This window comes from Emydura macquarii, unplaced genomic scaffold (genome assembly GCF_026122565.2).
Source record: "Emydura macquarii macquarii isolate MOO-44397 ecotype Brisbane River unplaced genomic scaffold, CSIRO-AGI_Emac_v2 contig_2636, whole genome shotgun sequence".
NCBI classification, from domain to species: domain Eukaryota; kingdom Metazoa; phylum Chordata; order Testudines; family Chelidae; genus Emydura; species Emydura macquarii.
In genome coordinates, this window is record NW_027132773.1 from 1597030 (window position 1) to 1619333 (window position 22304).

The window sequence follows — 22304 nt, forward strand, 5'->3', positions numbered from 1 at the left end:
GATGGAACCACAGCTATTACCAGAAAGAACAGTGTGGTTACAGTGTGAGTAAAGAAAGTGGCAGAAACAGCAATTAGGAAACTGCAAGATTCTTCTCCAAGCTTTTTAATAAAATCCCTGGTAGTGCTGCTTCTATTTGCTTCCAGTTATCTCTGTGATTCTGGGTTTTCAGGAATGATTTCTGTGAAAACTAAACATAGAAATCATATAAACTTGGATAAATACTTATGTCTGGTGGCTGACTGACAGCAAAGATTGCACAGCTATGCAGTTCGAAACAGGCCCATTCTTCTCACTAAAATCTCAGGCTGTGTCCTAACAGGCAAAAAATCCGTATGTTCAAATTATAGTTCTAAAAACCCAGATTGGGTTAGATAATTAAACAAACTTTATGTAGTTGAATAAAGTTGCAGAACTGTCCAATTCTAGTGCCCCTCTTGAATCTGGTGTCCTGAGTTGGTTGGTTTTGTTTTGTTTTTTTAAATCAGGGGTATCTGGTGGTTGGGAGCCCCGCAAGTTTTTAAGTATCTGTAAGGGAACTGCAGTACTAAGTTTGGGAACCATGGCTAGTTAACAAGGTTGCATAGGTAACTTGCTAGGGCCGGAAAGCTCTACCAAATTTTCTTATACATGTCTGTGGAATTTTAATCAGAAATTGCTTAGTTACTTTGTAGAGTACTCTAAATGTACCCCGCAGTCTTCAAAAACATGGACACAAGATGTTTTGAGGGCTGCAAAGGAAGGAATATCAGTTGGAAGGATGGAACTTCCTTTTCTGAAACCAGTCTCATGATGATCTTGCTGTTAGTAGGTTCACAGGCCCCTTATGACTTGTGAATTTAAATCCATTAGCTGATTTGCAGTGTTGTTGATTAGTTGAGATACACAATAGAAAGTCTGTTTGCATATGAGTAATTTCGGAGGTTTGTACACATAATGAAAAGCACACACAAGCTGTTTTAATTTTATTTTGAATCTCATGCATGAACATTTGGAATGCATATACACAGTCATTTAGGTCCGTATAAAATAATTGCTAAACACATTCTTCCCACAAATGAATAAATGTGGCTGACCTGAGAATCTTTCTATAGCTTTATGGAAGTTATTTTGTGTTTATAAACTGAGACCCAAGTATGCAGTCCATCACTTGATTGGCAGTTCTGCCCAAAACTGTATTTGAATTACTTAACTGTGGTGAGTAGTTAATTACCCCCAAAGGTGGGGGGAAGTTGCAGCTTAAAACTGGTTAAGTGTAAATGAGTGAAATAACATGACGTACATTCCAGTCTGCAATAAAGAGTAATAGCCTGCGTGTGCTGCATATAAAAGATAAAATCTTGCCAAAAAGTGAAATCCAGCTTCTTGCTTTATTTAACCTTTAAAATGTTTCTACTTTTTTCGTTAACTTCTTTCTGAGTCAATGGGTGACTCTCTTAAATTTCACCCAACAATTATAGTAGGATACCAGAGGCCATGGTTAACCATGTCCTGCTAACTGTCATCTTCCAGGGAGCTGATAATCATGTCCTTTTGTAGAATATGTTATGATAGTATGCAGTTCATATAAATACAAAAAAAGTAATCTTTGTTGCTCTGTTTCATAATGGCAAGAAGCATTTAAAACACTTCTTTTAAAAATTCTAATTTCTGCTAATTAGACACACCTCCTTCTGAAATGATCCATTTCCATATTCCATCTCAAATGAGCTCTAAAAGTTACTAAGTCCACACTTCACTTTAAGAAAATATTGAGATGTAATGTATTGGCCCAATTTTTTCCTTCGTAGATCATCCTCTGAATGCTTGGATTCTGCTTTAAATGTTCTGGCTCGAGCATTAGAAAACAACAAAGAGAACCCTGAAATATGGTGTCATTACCTTAAGCTATTTTCAAAAAGAGGAACCAAGGAAGAAGTGCAGGAGATGTGCGAGACAGCAGTAGAGTATGCACCTACTTACCAAATCTGGTGGACGGTAAGAAACAAAATAATATGATATACTTCAAGCACTTATATATAATATAGTGCAAAATATACTGATGCTGTAGGTAAGCAGTGAATTTTAGTGTGCAACAGGGAGAGGGTATCTTTTTCCTGTGCTAACCAAGTTTAGTATCTTAACTTTTAAAAAGATCTAATGATAAAAAGCAAGAAAATTCACAGTGAAGTTTAAAGTGCTTCCTTAGCAGGCTCCAATTCCTATTGCCCTTGATTTGATGATCAAATTCATCTAAAGCAAGGTATTGCATTCCCTAGTTTCAAAGCATTTTAAAAGTTAAACCTCAATTTAACTTGAAATTCTTTGCCTTTCGTGAATATTAATCTTCAATAACATTCGAATGGAGTGTTTTTATTTCATTAAGGTAATATCTAACACAGTAAATAAAAAGTACAAATCATCACGTTTGAGCCCTAACAATTTGCTAGTAGTTGTTCATGTGAATAAAATAGAGGTGATTCTTACGGCTTTCAGCCTTAGTACCTGTACCAAAGTTTTTTCCCTAATAATAAATTATTTGTATGAAATATTTCTGTCTAGTTTTTGAACCTGGAAAGCTCTTTTGATGGAAAGGACTATGTATGTGGGAGAATGCTACAGTTCCTAATGGAAACTACCGAGGGTGAAGAAAATTCTGATCTCCTGTCCTTTCAGCTGCTGGAGACCCTGCTGTACAGAGTTCATCTAAGCATGTTTACAGGACGACATCAAAATGCTCTTGCTCTACTTCAGGTGACTATCAAGTTACACGCATTTAACCTCTTTTATACTGGACGCTTAAATAGTAATTATGGTTATAATTTTTTCATTTAAGTGCCCAAACAATTGCCTTTTTCCTCTTCTTTCTTGTGGTGCCTAGAATTTTAGTAGCTCCAATTCCAGAAAAGCTGTCCCATTTATCTGCAGAAAAGTGATAAATCTGGAGGGATACTTTTGTGCATGTGTCAGTAAGGCAGATTTGTTTTACCACAACATCTGATAACTTTTTAAAACTTTCAAAAAGTTTTTGAGGAGAATTCCATCTTGATTGCATGAATGGTTTCTAAAAGGCTGTCAAAAAAGTTTATTGAATTTTTATCTTACAACTTGGAACACATATTGCAAACCAGTAACATTGATTGTTTGTGAGCTTGTGCAGTGTATCTAGTTGTTATCCTAACTTTTAAATAGTCCAAGGCTCTTTCAAGCCAATCTAATGATGGTGATTTCATATAATCAATTTTTACAAAAATTATTTTAAATACTGTGTTTAATATTTGAACCATTGTAAAATTTTGGGTACTTCTTGAACTTCTTGGGGTGGGGGAATTATTTATTTGTCCTTTGTGCTCTGTCCTTTACATCCTTTGAAAACAAAATCATATGCAGGTATGTTGTTTTCTTTTCACTTTCATAAGCAGTAGAGTATTTTAGTGGTCCTTTTCCATGGCTGCAAACATCACAGCAATGACAGGTAGCTTTACTATTTGTCCGTGAAATATAGAAAGAAGTCCTAAAATACTAGTTCTAATCATGACCTGCTAGCAGTTGGAAGTGAGAAACAAAACTTTAATGTTTGCTCCTAGTAAAAGGGAGCTCTAATAGGTGCACACTTCTGTGTTTCTTGCTTACCAGCATGTGGATTTTCTTAGTTGTATGGGTTTTTAAAATTGGTTTTGTTAATGCTTTTTCCTAACTTATCAGTTTAATTAGGTAAGTGTCTTATGCCTTGAGGTTGATCTGCTCTAAAAATGATTCTAAACATGGTGTTGTAGGGCTCTGTTTGTTGTGTCATTGATTCCAGAGCATGTGTACTCCATTCACAAATACAGATTTTTGTCTAACTGCCAGTCCTCACAAACTTTATTTCTGATACGCCAGTCATACTTGACTATTTTCAGTCTTGCATATCAGCAGATCCTGAAGGCGTACTACTGCCTCAGTGACATCTGTGCAACTCAGTCTTCAGGTAAATAGATAATACAAAATACATGCAAGGAGAGGATATGCTGAGTAACCATTTTTGTATGGTTACATTTCTGAGTAAGACAGGTCCTTGTCGTCGTCATCCTCTAAGCCTGCAGTATTACGCTATTCCGTGTTATATATGGGTCCAAGAGTAAGGGTCATATCACATATTTGCCTATGTGTATTTGGGCTCTTTGCATGAGTAAAGAGGCTAGGAGTTGGTTCCAGGTCTATCTTTGGGATGCCTTTCTGTCATGAGAGCCTTTAAGAATATAGAAACTTCACATTTCTTCATTGTTTCTGTCTTTTTTCAGATCTCAGAATATACTGCTCTCATATATAGAGCATAACAGTCAAAAATATAATCCTGTTGATCTTTTTACCTTTACAGAATGCTTTAAAATCAGCTAATGAAAAGATAATAGCAGAACGTCTTACCATAAGTGACCGTTGCTTGGCTTGGCTAGCTTATATACATCTAATAGAATTCAGTGTTCTCCCTGTCAAGTTTTATGATCCTGCTAATGCCAACCCTTCGAGGATAATGAACAAAGAGTCATTTTTAATACCATGGCAAACAGTTCAAGATGTGAAGACCAATCCTGATATGTTGTTAGCTGTGTTTGAAGGTAAGTTTTTTAGAAGAACAAATTATTCAGTACACAACTTTGCTTCTGCATTGCTTTTCTCCTCATTCAAATGGACAATGCTTCTCATCTGTGGAACTCAGGATGGGAAGAAAAAGGTTTAGACTCTGACTTTTACACTACTTACTCATTAATGGTATAAATTATTGCCATATGAAGGGGAGACACTAGCTTTTGTCTTTCTGGGGGACAGATCCTCTGGAGTTGGCAAGACTTGCCTCTAACAACTTGCTAGAAATTCTCCTCTCCTTAGGAATCATCATGCTCCCAAATAAGTCTTCCTATGATGAAGTCAGGGCTACAGGCAGGGATTTAGAGAGTGAAACCAGACTCAGAGCCCTATGGACTAGTAGATCCAGGGTTGATGGCTCACCCTTGGAAGTTCTGGAAAAGCTGTCGATAGCTAGGCTTGAAAGGATTTGTTTTTTATTGGTAAATATCTTTAAACTTGATTTCACCGTACACACACAGCCTTGCAAAAATGTTTCCATTGATGATGATCAAAATTTCCAGATAGGTGAACTAATAGAATGCTGCTTGAGAACTCATTGGAGTCTGATTTAAGGATATTTACTTTGTATATTTTGACATGTGATGTTGATAATTTGTTTAATGGTTAAAGCTTTAACTTTTTGAATCTCAACATCTACTATCATTAAATAATTCTGACCCTCCCATAATTTCCCATAACTGTGAAAATTTAAATGGATAAAAATTGAAAAAAGTGCTTAAATCATAATTTTGCACAACTGTGAAAATTTAATTAAAAATTCCATTAAAATAAACGGATATTATCCATCAAAATATTTTTTTTTAAATTGAATGCTACCAAGTCAAGGCTACCTGTAGTATGTCTTGGACTTGGTGCTTGAAGGTCTTCTCTGCAGTTGTGATGGAAATGGGAGGTGGGATAGAGGGAGCCCATTAGAATGATGCTGCACCAGAGGGGTTTGACCCTCAATGCTTTAGCAATGCATCAGCTTATGAGAGGGGGGAGCAATGCTAAAAGTTGAAATGAAGTCACTGCTGCACAAAAACTGAACTAAAGAGAAAGGTTATAAAACAAAGTGGTTGGGAGAAATTGAACCACCCACTTGTGCTGCTGCTGATTTTCTGGTACCTGAAGAGAAGGGTGGGACTTAATCCTGGTGCCTCCACCAACAACATGACACTCATCTGAATTCCAAGGTGAGAGGCATTTCCAGAAAATTATTAAGTAAGAAAGTTTTCATTCTTGAATTACATATTAACTATCTGAAAACAATTTTTCCGAAGGTCACATGTTTCCTTTCCCTAATTCAGAGGTAAAACTCAATTTAAAGATAAGTGTTGTATAGATTTATGTAGTACTTAACCTGTTTAAATCTGTGTTAAGCTTTCATTCTTTTTTTAGATGCAGTACAAACATGTACTGATGAAAATCTTGGAGCTGATGAAAGAATAGCTATCTGCCTTCCACTCTACAGAAACATGATCACTTTGCAGCAGCTACTGGAAAGGTAAGAATAGTTGCCAGACAGAACACTTGTATAAGAACGTTCAGCTCAACATTTTTTGTTTTTTAAACTTTTAACTGTTTGTTTAAGGTGGGAGGCTGCTATAGAACTGTGTACCTCATTGCTGGAGTTATGCCCTGTCAACTGTCAGTTGCTGGAAGCACTGGTTACTTTATACTTGCGGATGGAACAGAATAACAAAGCCTGTGCTGTGTGGCTTACAGCATTTAAGAAGAATCCTCAAAATGCACAGGTTTTTTATCATATGTGCAAATTCCTCATCTCCCAGGTAAAAAAAAAAAACAAAAAAAAACCCTCATTGGTTTTGTGGCTTATGTATTCTTTAAAATGTGTACCTTGCGATGTATAGTTAGCAACAATATTTAACACTCTTGTAATATTTCCAATCTTCAAAGCACTTAACAAAATGTATTTTGCAAAACCCCTATGATATGTCATCCTCATTTTATAGCTAGGGAAATAGGAACAGGGAAATTGAGTGACTTGTGCAAGGGAATAGGAAGAATTGATGTGAGAATTGGGTTCAGAACTTGAGTTACTCCCAGTCTGTGTCCAGACCACATCCTTGTGCAAGAAGAGTAGAGGATGTCAGAATATAAACACGTTAGTGCGTTATCTCCTCTCTCTCTGCTACCTGCCCTTTTACATAATTTAATTACATTGCCCCTTGAAAGATTCAATGGAAAGTACTCCTTTAAGGAAATGGTGTAATGTGTGTTTTAACTTACATGCTGTGGATTGAGAGAAATCTTATCTAATGTCTAATTTACTTTTAAAACAGAAAAGGGCAGACAGTATTCCTCCAATGTTGCAAGAATTTGTCGCAGCTTTCTTTGAGAATGTATGTCAGGAACACAATCCCATGGATCTGTTACGGTAGGCTTGGAAAAGGCATTATTTAGTTCATACTGGTATGAGAGTGTCTAAATTGACCAAAAAAATTAACTGTTTGGTGTCATAATACAATACATTGTAAAGTATCTGATTTTATTAAATTGCAAAACTATCAACAGGACTCCTTCCCACAAAAGCAAGACAATATAGAGTGGTTAGAACTCCATTTTTAACTTGCTATGTTGCCTAAGTTTTACAGTACATTAGATCATGCATTGTTCCAAAGTTTGCACACTCCTTATTTGACCATATCATATCTACTGATTTAAACTGAGCAGTGCAAGGCACTTGACAATTAAATGAGTCTAAAGTTTCTTTTAACATTTGCTGGTGGTTTCATTTCCTTAATTTTTGAGATGAGGAATAGAAATGTTGAATATTTAGGCCAATTTTTTAAAGCTGCATGCCTGAAATTACACTCCTGAACCTATATTTAGTTATCTGCATAAGGCCCCAATCCAATTATGCGTGTAACTTTAAGCACGGGAATAGCTTCATCAAAACCAAATATACTTGAATTTCACTTTTATATAGTGTCAGCTTAATGGTGGTAATGCAATTTTATTTTTTCCACAAGCTGATCAAAGTTAGACAATTTTCAGCTGTAAAGAATTGATGTATTTATAATGTGAAAAAGGAAATGTATATCTGCATTGAGGACAGATGTAAGGAAGCTCAGTGTTCAGTTTTTATATAGTCTAGTATCTTTCTTGGATACTAGACTATATAAAATGTTTTTAAAAAAAGTGTTTTGGATTTGATAAGCTTAAGTAACACTTTTAGAAAACTGATGATAGATGCGTCTTATCTATTTTGAATGTGAGATGTTAACTGTATTTCTAAAGAAAATCAGTAAATGTCTGGCCAGGATTATTTCTATATAGAGAAGTAATTCATATTCAAGTATGTGCATATTTTTGTTTTAGGTATCTCTTGAATTTTCCAATGCCGATTGAATTTACATCACCTTTGTACAAAGGAAATCTTACAGATGATATTTTAAACCAGCAAATCCCATGTTTGTGGCAAATCTACTGGTGAGAATTTTTATAGCCTCTCTGAGAAATGAACACTGGGTGTGAGTAAACAATGGATTTTCTAATTTGTTTAGAGTACATTTTATTTACTTCAAGTGTATTACTGGTGAATGATCAATCCACCGTTCCTTCTAGATGCTTCCCTGGCTGCTGCAGAACAGAGACAGTTTTATGGAGCTGCAAATTATGTTATCATAGGCTCACCCTTGGGAAAAATTCCAGAGTGTTGTCCCTGCTGAGCCAGGACAGTGGCAGTGGCTTATCTCTATCAAAATGGCCAATATTTGCTTTTTTAATTTTTTTTCTTCATTTCATTTTCTTCTCTCAGATATCTCAACTTCTTGTTCTAGGTTTTTCCCATTTCTCTCTTTTCCTTGCTTAATTCTTCAGCACTCTTCTTTCCTTACTCTCATTGGCCCAAACTTTCTACACTAAAAACACACATGCTTCAAAAATTGGCATTTTCCGGAGATGGATCTGTTCACATCAAACGAAAACACCAAGGTGATGGTTTTCTCCAAGAAGAGAGTGAGGTAAAGGTGACAGATCCCAGTCATGCACTTATGATCTACTTTGATTTGTCTACTGGTCATAATAACGTGCAAAAGAAAGAACAGTGTGTCAGGGTACAACTAATATGCACCAGGATTCAATATATCATGAAGTTTATTCAGGACAACTCATCTCTTTTGGCACTGGGGATAAGCATACTGAAGGTCCATCCAGCACTTATGACTAACTTGCTTTCTGGACAATGAGCTCAATCTTGCTTTCCAAATGTACGTTTTTAACTTTTTGAATCATAAAAACAATCTCTGCCTGCCAAAATTAGGAAACAACCATTTTAGAAACCTTGTACGTCAGGTAGTCACAGACCATCTATTCATATGATTCTGTATCTTATTTCCTATCCACGATTGATGTTTCTGAGAATAATAATTTCAGCAAGAAGAATCATTGAGCTTCATCAGCCTTCTTGATAAAGTTGAGTAGTACAGCATCTTTAGCGATGCCCTTCTGAGCAGTGAAGAGAAATCTTCAAAGGGATGGATGAACTTAGGAAGTCATCAGATGTCTCCTTTTCAGGTGCACAGCACAAATGGTTGCAAAGTTAACCTTTGCCAAGTGGATTGCTGTATTATACAATCACACAAAGTGGAAATACCAAAACCAGAAAGGATTAAGGAGCAACAAAATTTACTTTGAAAGAGCATGTGATTTTGTGTCTACTGACTTGGTCCTCTGTTCACACTTTCTTCAAGTACTATACCCAGGGCCTTTGTTATCCACTGTGCTGCCTTTGACATGATCATTCTCCAGACTGAGGCACAGGGCTTATTTAGCTATCTAGCTACACTTCATTTCTATACTCTTGTTCTTTTTCAGTTCCTGGGTGCATTTTTCTCATAACCTACTTAGCCAAAGACTTCTCCTTTGCAAGCTACTAGCTAAACCCTTAAGAATAGGTTGGTGGATAAGTGTTGGGCAGAAATGTCTCTTATTTGTTAATCTTTATGCGTGGAAAAGTTGTAGCCATCCAGGACCAGAAGAATAACATAAAAGGTTTTCTTTTTCTTCTTGTTTTTTTTTGTTTGTTTGTTTGTTTTTTGTTTTTTTTTGTTTTTTGGCGGGGAGAGAGGGGGGAGGAAGGGATGTCAATATATTTGCTTTTTACCATTTCCCCTCCTCCCCAGTGTTATTTCTGAACCTTCAGTATTTTAACTAGCAATCAGTCTGATATTCTCAACTGTACGTTTAATTATACCTTTGGAATTTATTGTTCTGGAGCTTTCCAGAGGGAAGCTCTGGCCACCTGTCTCCAGTCTGCAGCAGTCAGAGAGCACTCTTAGGTAAGGATAGTAAGGATTGGCCAAAAGGTACTTTTCAAGAGTAGAAATGAACAGGTAAGAGAAACTTTTAATCTTTATTTAAATGGGATGTTGCATTATAAATACCTATTTAGTTTACAAATTATTATTCATTACCTGCTGAGTGATATTAGTCATTTAATAAATTATTACTGATTAAAATTCAAATTGGGCTCATTTTTGCAGAATTAATGATTTCACTTCTACCTTTCTGAAATGTTAAACTCTGTACTGTCCTTCTCTCCTTTACTTAATTTACAAGAAAAGAGCAAACCCACAAAGGCATAATGTTGTTCTTTAACTTTTAAAACAAACAGTTTATGCCAATCTCTTCATGCAAGTCTTGGTGAAGCACTGGATGCTTATGAAGCAGCTCTAGGGGCAGTGATGCAACAGGAAACAGTGCAGCACATTTGGATGGAGTAAGTTTAAATAAGGGGGGAAGTGACCTAATTTCACAGTTGTAAAACTAAGGTCTTTGGGAATGTCAATGTGGCTTTCTTTTGTTTTTTTTGTTTTTTTTTGTTTTGTTTTTTTTGCAGTTATCTTGTTTTTCTCAATAGCAAAGTTGTTGGATCCAACAATAAAGTTCAAGAATTCAAGCTTTTTACTGATCTAGTGAACAGATGTCTAGTTACAGTCCCTAGCCGATACCCTATTCCTTTTAGCACTGCTGATTACTGGACCAACTATGAGTTTCATAATAAGGTAAGAATTTTTCAATAACCAATTATATGTGAAAATTTGTATTTCTAATGATCTTTTAGCAAATGCTCTTAACTAATTTATTGCATTAGAGCACCCGAAGCTTATATTTTCTCTTAACATTTCCAAGTTTCTAAAAATGTGAATTTAGGGAGGAGAGTGAATAAGCAGTGAACAAGGGAGCCTGTTTGGAGCATAGAGGGCATAAAGACAAATTGAAGCAATTATTTGGAGGAGTGGAAGGAGAAGGAAGAGATTAGCGTAGATATACTGTTGGTAATAAGATTATATGCATTCTTAGAGGCGAAGTTGAACTGGAATGAAATGCAGTGAGACATTAAAAAAAATGAAGAGGATGTTGCTCTCCTCCAGCATGACAGCAGTATCACATCAGCAATGAAACTTTTTAATAAATTGGAGAGATGAGAACAGGATAAGACTGAAGAGAAAGTTATAGTAGTTAAGGCAAGATTTGATTACGGGTGTGTGTGTGTTAGCAGAGAGGAAAAGAGAGCTTTGTTTTTTTTTGTTTTGGTCATGAGAGGAAGGAGGGACTTCATGGTGTGCTGTAGAAAAAGATGGGGGCTGTAACAGTGGGAGATGGGAAGGGTATTGGAGTTGTGACTTGGTTTTTAAGAGGGTGGCTCAGCAGGATTAGGAGGTATTGGAGTGTGTGAGACATGGCAACAAGACATCCAGGTTGGGATGTCTGAGAAATGGTTGCAGGTGAATGAATGTGACGAGGTAGTTTTGGGAATGATCTACATAGAGGTGGTATTTAAAACTCATGGGAGTGGATAAAGTCCACATATAAAAATCTTAAAGGATGGTAGCAAGAAAGGAGAGAGTAAGAGTCCCTGAAGTATGCTTAAGGAATGCTCCGCAAGCTAGAAGAACCAGGAGCACTCGGAGTGCAATTCTACCAAAATAACTCTTTGAAATGCTTTCTTCAGAACTGTTTCAGGACAGAACAAGTGATGTACCATTTTAGGGCATATGTGTCTGGGATGTGAAAGTATAAGGAATTTTTGTCTGAATACTACTATATACTAATGTATTACTTACTATCTAGTAATTAAACAATTCCATGCCATCTCCTTCCCTGTTCAGTAAGATTTCATATGTTTACTTCCACTTTTAACTGTTTCCAAATGCTGTTATTTTATTGTACCAAATCCGTGGCTGGTGTAAATTGATATAGTTCACTGACTTCAACAGAGCTATGCCAAATTTCACCAGCTAAGTATATGACCTTATTGTTTGTTTGTAGAGCACCCTATGCCATTGCTGTGAAGGACATTGTATAAATAGCAGTTTTAAACAGTTTGCTCAGTTATGATGGAGGATGCTAAATTTGAATGGAAATCCTGCTGGATGGGTTTGAGTGGCTTTTAAATTGGGAAGAGTATAGTGTTATACATCCATGGTAACATTTTCAAGTGTCAGAGTAACACAGCTGCTTTTGAAAATTTTACCCATCAAGCTTAAGTGGAAAGAATATTCATCTTGAGCATAGCTATTTGAGTTTTATTAACTTTTTATGGTAGTAATTGTGACTTTGCTAATCTGAGGACCAAATTTTTTCTGGAGGCAGGGGAAAGCTTCAGTGTAATGGAGTTGAGATTTTGTCCAGTTTAATTTTTACATTTCTATGCAAAATATAGTAATTGTTTCTCTCAAAAAATCAGTTACAGTTAAGATGAAGGTTTATGCTCCAATGATTATATTGTTCTCATCAAAATTACAGGTAACTAGAATTCATACCCTTTAAATTGGATTCACTTTTATATTTCAAATTTTACAGGTAATTTTCTTTTATTTGAGCTGTGTTCCAAAGTCTCAACATTCCAAAGCCTTGGAACGGTTTTGCTCTTCCATGCCTACCAATCCTGGACTTGCACTGAGGTAGGAAAATAAAAATAAAGATGCATATTGCTAACAATCTTGTATTTCTGAAGACAAGTTTGCACTGTTACAGTTGGGTATTCAAAGTATTAAAAATAACCAAGACGTGGTTAAAGCTCTTTGTATAAGAGTCTGGCAAGAGCAAAGGTTCAGGTTCAATATATCCATGTGTCTGTCAGAATACGAGTAAAACTCCTCTTAAAAAAAGGGCTTGATATAAACATCTTTTAATTTAATACAAGAGAGGGAATAAAGACAAGTGCTGTAGTGACCAGTAAATATAGGTGTTTGAAAAGGCAGCAAGTTAATAAACTTTGCAAGCACTCTTTTGCTGCCCTGTGATGAAGGAACACCCTTGCATTTTGGCATCTTACCAGTCTCTTCCTGATGCCTGACAGAATTCTGTTCCATCCGCAGAAGGGCTAAAAAGTGACTTACAGGAGTAATTGGTAGCTTTCATATTGCTATCTGGGGTGTGTGGACAGAAGGCTAGAAGCTGCAGATGCTTTTGAGTTGGGGGTGAGTTGAGAAAAACTTAAGAAAAGTTACGTTTTTTTATTAAGACATACGAACACAATCTGTTCAAAATGTTGCTTCAACAGAAGACAAAATATGTAGGTAGACTAGAGTGATAGGGCTAGTGTGAGCCTTAACTTTACATTCGTTCAGATTTTTTTTATAAAGACAAATTCTTAATTTGTTTTTAATGTTCTCTTTCCCATTTATAAGCCTTTTCAACAGATGGGAGTGATTCATATTTATGAAATGTTTCAAAATGCATATTCAGACTGGGAATAGCTCTAAAGAAGGCATTATTATTTGTCACGTACAACTATAACTCAAACGGTCAGCTGAAAAATCCCAGAGCTCTCCCTTTTCTTTGTTATGGACCAATGGCATGAAATCTTTTAATACTTTTTTAAATGACACACAAGATTAAATGGCTGGATTTTTTTTAAACCAAGAAATAAATTCCTTACCAAAACCAATTTATAATGGTACTGCTAGGATGCACTTGTTAGAAATGTTTGTTACCTAGATAGAACTTGTATCTTCTGCTAGTAGTGTCAGTATTTACAGACTGGATAGAGAGAGATCTGATTTCATGCTGTTAGTTTCTAAACATGTGAACATATAAAACTGTAGCTGCCATTTGCAACTCTTTAACACGCCACCCTTCTTGGAGATGTATAGCTACATCACACATGCCAAATACTAGATCTTTGACCTCTGACCTTATAGTGCACCAAGAGTATGCCTTATGTATCTCTGACCCCACACTTTGCTCTGATTCCCTGAATGTTTGCCTCCAATAACGTTTTTCAGCTTACCTAAAAATTGTGCTCATGGTGGTGTCACTGTGCACATAAGCACATCATACTTAGATCAACATGATTGTATCTTTAAAAAAATGTTTTTATTCCTTATGATAAGAACTGTACTTATTTCCCTTGAATGTTCTTTACAGGCTGCTTCAACAACTTTGGGAAGAGAACAATGTTCAGATACTGAAACTGCAAGCCAAGATGTTTACATATAATATCCCAACATGCCTGGCCATCTGGAAAATGTAATGCAACAATCATAAACCTGTTTTCATAGATATTACTTTTGTTTATAAGGTTTGCATCACAAAGGTAAATCTGAAATGTCCTTCAAATTGGTTTTATACTGGAAGGCTTTTTTTCATTATTTTAGACTTTCAGCAGTTGGTTAAAACAGGCAAAGGTACTGGTGCTTTTAAGGTAAAATGAGTCATTTAGTTTCCATGTAAAAAAAACATATAGGCAATTGTTTGGATAAATATGGAAAATGTATTTACAAACTGCTGTTTAATGATTAAATTATTGACTTCTGTCTCCTCCTCCTCTCTACCCTCCCGTTTATATATCACAATAGCAATAATCTCCATTATCCAGTGATGCTCAACTGATCATTTTCTTCAGTGTTTGTTCATAATGGGGAACCAATGAAATGTCTTGCTCATGTAAGGTTGTTTTAAAAAATGGCTACTTTTTTTTTTCCCCTCCTTTTCCACTATAGATTATCATCATTGGAAGTTAGTCTGTTACTTTCAGGGTGTTTAATCCCATCCCACAATCCGTATTCTGCCAATAATGGCATTTAATTCTATTCAGGGATAAATTATTTTTGTGTATTTCTTTTTCTCAGAGCCATTGCTGCCGAATGCTCTCTAAAGGGACAGAGAGAGGTAAGTCAACATTGCAACCGATTGTTTTAACAAAGAAAGTTCTATGAAACTGTCTGTATACCTGCCTGCACACAGAGCATAGGTCATCTTTATAAAATTTAAGATTTTGGGGTAGTTGAAATGTTCTGAGCATAAACCAAAAACAGATACTTTAAATACAAGGAATCTTTCTGGCAGCTCATTTTGCAGAATGAAGCATTTCAGCAATACTAATGCGTGCATCACAATGTGCTATGTATGTGTTCATTTATGCTCAAAATAATATAGTAAGAGCTGAGTGAGTAGCAATACTTCTAACAACGTTGGAAAGAAAAGCAGAGTGTTCTAGCAGTGGCACCTAATCTTACGTTGCTTAAAATTTTTCCATTATCAATAAAATGAAAATTCTTTCAGTCTTTTTTGAAGAATTCTAACACCCTCCATCATTTGCAGTGGGACTTCGAATTGGCAGAGGTATAGTTCTGGTGTCAGGGAGGTGTCTTTCCTGGTCGCTTGAAATTCTGTTCAGATTAGGCAGTGAAGCTGGTCAAATTAGTCATTAGCTGTATTTCACACAGCACACATTTCTTTTTAGAAGAACACTAACTAGAGGGTCACATGCTTCATGGCTTCTGTAGGCCAAGCTCGCTGCATGCACTAGGGACTCCCTACAACACTCTTCAGTGACCTCCTCCTCAACATTCCAGGATTTCTGTGTGGGGTCCCCTCTTATCCTCCTGCCAGGGTTTGTGTGCCCCCCACTTTTTTTTTTCTGGCTGGGAGAGTCATTCAGGATGTCAACATATTCCACTCTGTTGGGAGAATGGCCACACCTAAGATGGGGGGGGATTGTTATGTTGAAAGGTGTTAAGTCTGCCTTCAACTAGTTCTTTGATCTATATACAGTTTAAGGTATGTCTATACTATAATTAAAAACCCATGACTGACCCATGACAGCTGACGGGAGGCTTGGGCTAAGGGGCTGTTTAATAGCAGTGTAGACATTTGGGCTTGGGATGGGAGCCTGGGCTCTAGGACCCTAGAAGATGGGAGGGTCCCCAGAGCGAGCCCAAATGTCTATACTACAATTAGAGCCCCTTAGTCCAAGCCCTGTGAGCCAGAGTCAGCTGGCATGAGCTAGCTGTGGGTGTCTAATTGCAGTGTAGACATACCCATATAGACTGGGTTGAAACAGAAGCCAGGAGGTCTGTGTCCCTGCACTTACCCATTTTTGATTTTCAATATTCTGTGAAGTTTGGAAATGAATGCCACATCTGATCAAAACACATAGAAACATACTGAGAAATGTCATCAAGTTGAGTGTAGAATCGCTGTACGCTTGGTGAAAAAGACTTTAATAGTCCAATAGCACTGCTCATACACCTTCCCCAGCATCTCATTACAGCAGCTCTCAAACAGAATGGAACTTCCAGATGGGACACAGACAGAATTGATCCTGTTCTAGTTGCTGTTGCCCCCATCAAAGCACACTTTGGCCATGGAAAGGTGCACTGTGTTAGAGGACAAAGAAACAATGAGTTCTAGATTTACTGTTTCTTCTAACTGGTGTTAATTCTGCACCCTTCGGAGCCTTTTATTGAGCAAGAGCTTACACGTTACACAAACTGGGACTAGAACTCAGATCTCTAATGTGGCAGACTGAGATTCAGCCACTTAGCAAGATTGGCACTCTTTCTGAGAGACAAATATTCCTCCTTGGGTATGCTGTCTGTAAAATGGAACTGCTTCTGCATACGTAACACAATGTTTTATTGTGTTGTGTCATGGTCCTAGTAGCTTGTCCTTCTGCTTCCAGCTAGCGTGTTGGTATTTCTTTAGCTGAAGTTGGGTCTATGCTGCCTTGCCAAGGGTTTGGGGTTCAGAATGCATGGCATGGGGATTGTTAATTGCACATACTAGAGTTTTGGTTTTGCCTCTTTTTTTTTTTTTTTTTTTTTTTTTAAATACTGGGAAATACATATGAAAAACCTATGTTAAATAGTTATTTTGGCTATAAAGTAAAGCAATTGAAAGTAAGAAATACCAGAATTGCTCAGCAACCTTAATTCTAGCCTCCTTCCATACTTTATGATGCAGTCTTTAATGGCATGGTCATAGCCTATCTTTTTTCCCACAGGACCTGGTCTCATTCAGTGTACAAGATGGACTGTACTCAGGGCGTGAAGCAAGTTTGCACAGTGAAATGAGACTGTAGGACTCCTGCCTTATTCACACTAGAAGTTCAGAGAGAGATATGTGGAAAATGAGGCAGGGTTCTGCAGGAAGGGCAAGGATATGTTTGGAGTTAAAACAGCTCAATGCCACTTAGTTGAATGCTCTGTCCCACCTTTGCTTCTGCAACCAGTTTCTAATTTGTCCAACATCCCATAGATCAGAAATCATCACTAATTATTCCTTTCTGGTTGCTCAGCTTGAGACATCTGGGGCCTGAATTTCAGAAATGATGAGCATTTGTAACTGCAACTGAGATCAGTGAGACCTGTGATTACTCAACTGGCAGTAAAACAGAATAGTCTAGAGGAATATGAGCACAAGGTTGGGAATTGGGAAGTTCTGATTCTGGTTTTGTCACTGATTCCCTCTAGCATGTTACTTAGACAGATAAAGAATCCCTACCTGTAAAATTGGAATAATGCTTACTCATCTGCCTCCCAGAGGTGTTGAGGATTAATGACTGTGCAGTGTTTTGAACAGAAAGTGCAGTCAAAAGGCAACATTGTATCAAGAAATAGATCAGGTGTCTCAGTTTGAGGCTCAGTCACTCACACCCCAAATGGGTAGGGACTTTCATAAACTTTGCCTTAATCTCCCTGTTCCTCCATTTCCTATCTATAAAATTGGAATATTAATACTCTGTGTTACAGGGGAGTTTGCGAAAGTAAATGTATTAATATTTGAGACAGAGAATACAATGATGAATGCCATACACAAGCCCTGGAGGCAGTTAATTTTTTATTCCGTGCAGAATTTGGATGGTATGTAATAAGCAAGACATGGGGCCACACATTGAATGATGAGGAGAAAAGGATATTGAACATCTGCTTCATTCCCTGAGCATCATGCCTCCTGTGCAATGACAGAAGCAAGGGTTTTATGGAAAAAAATAGTATGTGATCATGTAATTAATCATACTAATGTGTACACCCAAGAGTCAGAATTAAAGCATAGGCAGGCTTAAAGTTGGCATTTCCTAACTTGAGTGCTTGAGTTTACAACCTACATTTTCTTATAAGATTGGTTATTGTATGCAGAAATCTTTTTGCAACAGTTCTATGTGATTTAAATGTTTGTATTATTTTCTGAATACACTAAGTGGCATTAACTTGTATTTGTTTTTTATTTTACAGGTCCATCATTTATATCAGAGAGCCTTTCAGAAGTTACCTCTATGTGCAACGCTGTGGAAAGATGTAATGTTTTCTCCTTATGTTTCAGTTTGAGGTTTCATATAAATTTTCTGCATATCCCATATCCATAGATGTGGTGATGCTCAAGCTCTGGCTAAATCTTATATCTGCTTCCCCATCTCTTACAGCAACTCTTGTTTGAAGCATCAGGAGGAGGTAAAACTGATAACCTGAGAAAACTAGTTTCCAAGTGCCAAGAGGTTGGAGTCAGCCTAGATGAGCTTTTAAATTTAAACACTTACAGAACAGAAAGCAAGAATCACTGAACGCTGGGTGCAGTCAGTCCTAAGTCCTATTAAATGCCAAAATCATTTGAATGATTCTTCAGGCTGATCCATGCCTAAGCTCTGTGTAAGGCAGATGAGCTTTGCTGAGCATATCAAGTCTCCAATCTGCTTTCCTTGAACCTGGAAACAATTAATATGACCCTCCTCTCTGGATAATTGAACTCCCTGTTTGGCCTGCTTCTGGGCCCTGCCAGAATCTCATAACATCATGTACGTAAGTATAGTTAATCAAAATGACAGACTTATTTTTTTGTTTTGTTTTCCTTTTATTTTCCTTTTTCTTTATCTTGTGCTGTTCCTGATTCACTTGACACTCTCGCTGATGCCTGAGAGATCTGTGTTTGGGGTTAAGTACTGGACTGTGTTTACAGTAAAAAGCAAGCAGTCCACTTTAGTTTTTTCCTTTTTTAAACCTTTTTGAGATTTTTTTCATTACAGGATTTAAACAAAAGCAGCCGCTCTTAAGAAAAGCGTAACTGCCGGGGCCACAAGTATGCTTCTTGCACTTGAAGGCTCTAAGAGGGTTGTTTACTGCCCTTTCTGCATTCTGGACTCATGGCAGAGACTATTAAACTTGAAGATTAAAGAAACTATTGCAAATGCCAGTGCATCAGAAAAAGAGTGGTCAATTATTATGTGCAATTTTTTTGTAAAGAAATTTTAATTTATAATAAAGTTTAACAGTTTAAAAGAACAGTTAATATTGAACTGTTTTGTATTAAGATACTACTCTGTAGTATTACAGTTGTTTATACAAAGATATTTTGAATATAAGTTAACTTTTAAGAAAGCTGTTGTCTTTATTTGTTCTCTATTAATCACAAATATGAAAATGGGATTGAGATAGTCGCAGTTATTGTGGCTGGGAAATATTTTTCATGTCCACAAAAGGTCTTTCCTCCTTCTGCCAAAGATACAAACACCATGTCTTGTTTTGATGGTCACCACTGACAGCACCTACTCCAGTACTGGAAAGTACAAGATACTGCTTCATAGAAACCAACATTTCTTTTATTCCATAATTCTACCCTTTAATTAGATGGAGAAAGGGACCTCAGACATACACTACAGCATGGGATATTTCTGCCAATCCAGTGAACTGACAAGTATTTGCTGGAACTGGTTGGTCACATGGTACTAGTTCACTCCCATGTTCCAAATCAAATGACACAGTTCAATACTATTAACTTTCCATATAAATAATTTTGTACAGGTGTTCCAGAGATGATGTGATCACAAATGGGAGGGTAAATAGTTCTCAGATTTGGAAATAAGCGGGGGAGATGGTTCATGACGTCAGTTGATTAAAAATCATTTCTTCTTGAAGTTTGTGACTCTTGGGAGTTCCAAGGTAATTTTCCCTTAAGTGGATAAAAAACTGGTCCTACACCAGGGCAACAGGGATATATTCTGTTCTTCCACATTCATTCATACTTACATGTCTGATTTGTAGAAACAAGTAAAGCTTCAAATAATTGTCCATTCTAAAAGACTGATTACACTTATTGATTGGTAAGCCAGCATCAGAAAAAGATGTAACAATAAATCCAAGCTCTATTTTCGTTAGTTTGAGCACATTGTCTATTTAGTTTTGAATGAATCAGATGTAGACCACACAGTAGAAAATTTAAATACAATCAGTGTTTTGTTCTGTTCAATATCTCAAACGCCTCAGTATGCTAACATTTTTAGCATGTGCTACATAAGCATTTTTCCAAAATGTATTTAAAACGTCCTTAATGAATGATAGCACCCATGGCATTTTTATGTATGCCCTATTTCAGGGAAACATGAAACATTTGTATCAATATGATTCACCACAGTAACTCTACTTTCTTTAACCTTATTAAAAATAGGGTTCATTACTATAAAGGTTACAGCTTTTGGACTGAGTGCTTATGTTCTTAGGCATGGCAGATACTTATTATCAGTGTTTTGTTACCCTTTTGATCTCGCTTTTCTGTGCTTGTGTAGCAGAAAGCTATTTGGCTCACTCTTATTCCAAAGAAACTCAAGTTTTAAATCTTTCTCAGGAAATGATGTACTCTGCCTTAAAGGTTTCTTCATATAGCTGAAGATAGTAAACTTTAAGTAGCATTACCCAGCTCTCTTCTGGTGATCTGTATTGCTTTAATTTATAGTGCTGGTGTATAAACTACATTTTGATCCAATTCTAGTTGGCTGAACTTGTAACTTTAATTTTAATGAGAATTACTTAGAGGAACAGTGACAAGGAAGATGGATACTCTGTAGAGCAGCACAAGTTCATGTGAATTTTCTCTTGCCATGCTCAAAGAAAAATCCATTAGGTAGTGTTGGAAAATTTCTCGTGCCCTTGAAGGCATCAGTGTTTTCATTAGAACTTGAAATTCTAATGTCTTGTCCTGTTATATACATTAGTGGGTGAAATAAAAAGTACCGTTTAAACAATAGTACTTCTAAGATCTAGTATTAACTGATTTTAATAGTGCATCAAAGAAGAAAATGAAGTATTTAATCTTTGTAAGGGAAAGAGGGAACGGTTGGTTAACTCCATAAAAGGACATCCTCTCAGCAACATCTCCAATCCTCCTGAGATCCTGAGGACTTGTTTTACTATAAGAGGCGGTTTTAAAACTCAGCTATTTCAAATCATGTGTGTATATAACTGAATCATGCGGGAAAACCAAACCACACAAAAACACAACTTTTTTTTTTATAGAAGCAATTTAAATTAAAGTGGTCTAGTGTGTGTCCTGCTTCTTACAACAGAGTATGGCTTTACTGACTATGCTATAGTTTATAAGGTATGTTCAAATAGTTTGTACTGGAGAAGTGCTAATACTGTTAAATGCAGTGTATGCTGTGATTTCAGTACTACAGAAGGGTTAGAGATTTTATAGTGATGGTTAGCCATTTATGATGTGGCTAAACCTGCTCACTACCGTTACTTCTCTAGCAGGAACTTTAAACATGATTCTAGCCAACATTGTTTTATCTCTGGTGTAAACAGGGTCTAAATAGGTACATACTACCTCTGCAGAGAGTGAGGTCTCCTAACTACAATGAATGGTCAAATGAATTAGAGAAACTTAAATTTTACTTTAACAGGAGGTTGTATTGCTTAAAAAACTGTCTGCTGTTGCCAGTTATAAAAGTTGTTTTTTGAACTACACTAGCATTTCCTATGAAAGAATGTATTAGTCTGCCACCACCATGAGAACTGCTTTTTTTCCTACCTAAAATAGATACACCAGTCACTGAAGACAACCTTCATTTCAGCCTCCTTTCTCTCCAAAAGGCTCCTTTTTTTTATTGAAGACTTATGTGAAGAGAGAGAAAATGTTTCAGGTGTGGGGGTGGCATGATGCCTAACAGACTCCTTATGCTAGTCAGTCTTCCCTGTGCTGTACAGAGGGCTCCCAGCCTGGCTCAACAAGAGTTAGGTTCTTTGCCACCTGATGAAGGTGGAGTTTAGGCCTGTAACACACCAAAGAAACCAAGGGTGGGGATTGGAGGGTTCTTTAGATCACACTATCTAAATCTCACTACCTAGATTGCTCTCTGGCCTTTGGAGGGGAAGAAGAGGCCAAGGCTACCTCCTAACTAGAGTTTGAGTGTATTTACACAGCTGCTCCTGACACAGTTTGTGTGCCATTAGATAATATCACACCTCTTTTAATCTGTTCCAGCCTAGCATGCTGGCTGATTTCCCCAGGTTTAGGGAACAATCTCAACAATCAACAATCTCAGCCATAGGGGGCAGCCTCTTAACTCCTTTTCCCAAAGCAGGCCAGGATTCCCTGGATGGGCCTGACTTTATCATGAATGCTTTGCTAACGTTGGTAAAGCAGACAATTTATGGAGCACTTTACAAAATATAGCGTGACATGTTCCC

General features: G+C 36.8%; 1 protein-coding gene across 1 annotated transcript in view; it reads left to right on the forward strand.

Annotated features, from left to right (window-relative positions):
• Nucleotides 1–19217, forward strand: part of ZFC3H1 (zinc finger C3H1-type containing) — a 57883-nt gene extending 38666 nt beyond the window's left edge. Inside the window, 14 exon segments of the mRNA XM_067564022.1 lie at nt 1791–1977; nt 2542–2733; nt 4340–4577; nt 5989–6094; nt 6182–6380; nt 6894–6988; nt 7933–8043; nt 10229–10333; nt 10454–10619; nt 12421–12521; nt 13990–14091; nt 14694–14733; nt 18081–18143; nt 18269–19217. Coding sequence (XP_067420123.1) covers nt 1791–1977; nt 2542–2733; nt 4340–4577; nt 5989–6094; nt 6182–6380; nt 6894–6988; nt 7933–8043; nt 10229–10333; nt 10454–10619; nt 12421–12521; nt 13990–14091; nt 14694–14733; nt 18081–18143; nt 18269–18406 — 1843 coding nt within the window. The 3' untranslated portion in view covers nt 18407–19217.
• The last annotated feature ends 3087 nt before the right edge of the window (nt 19218–22304 follow it).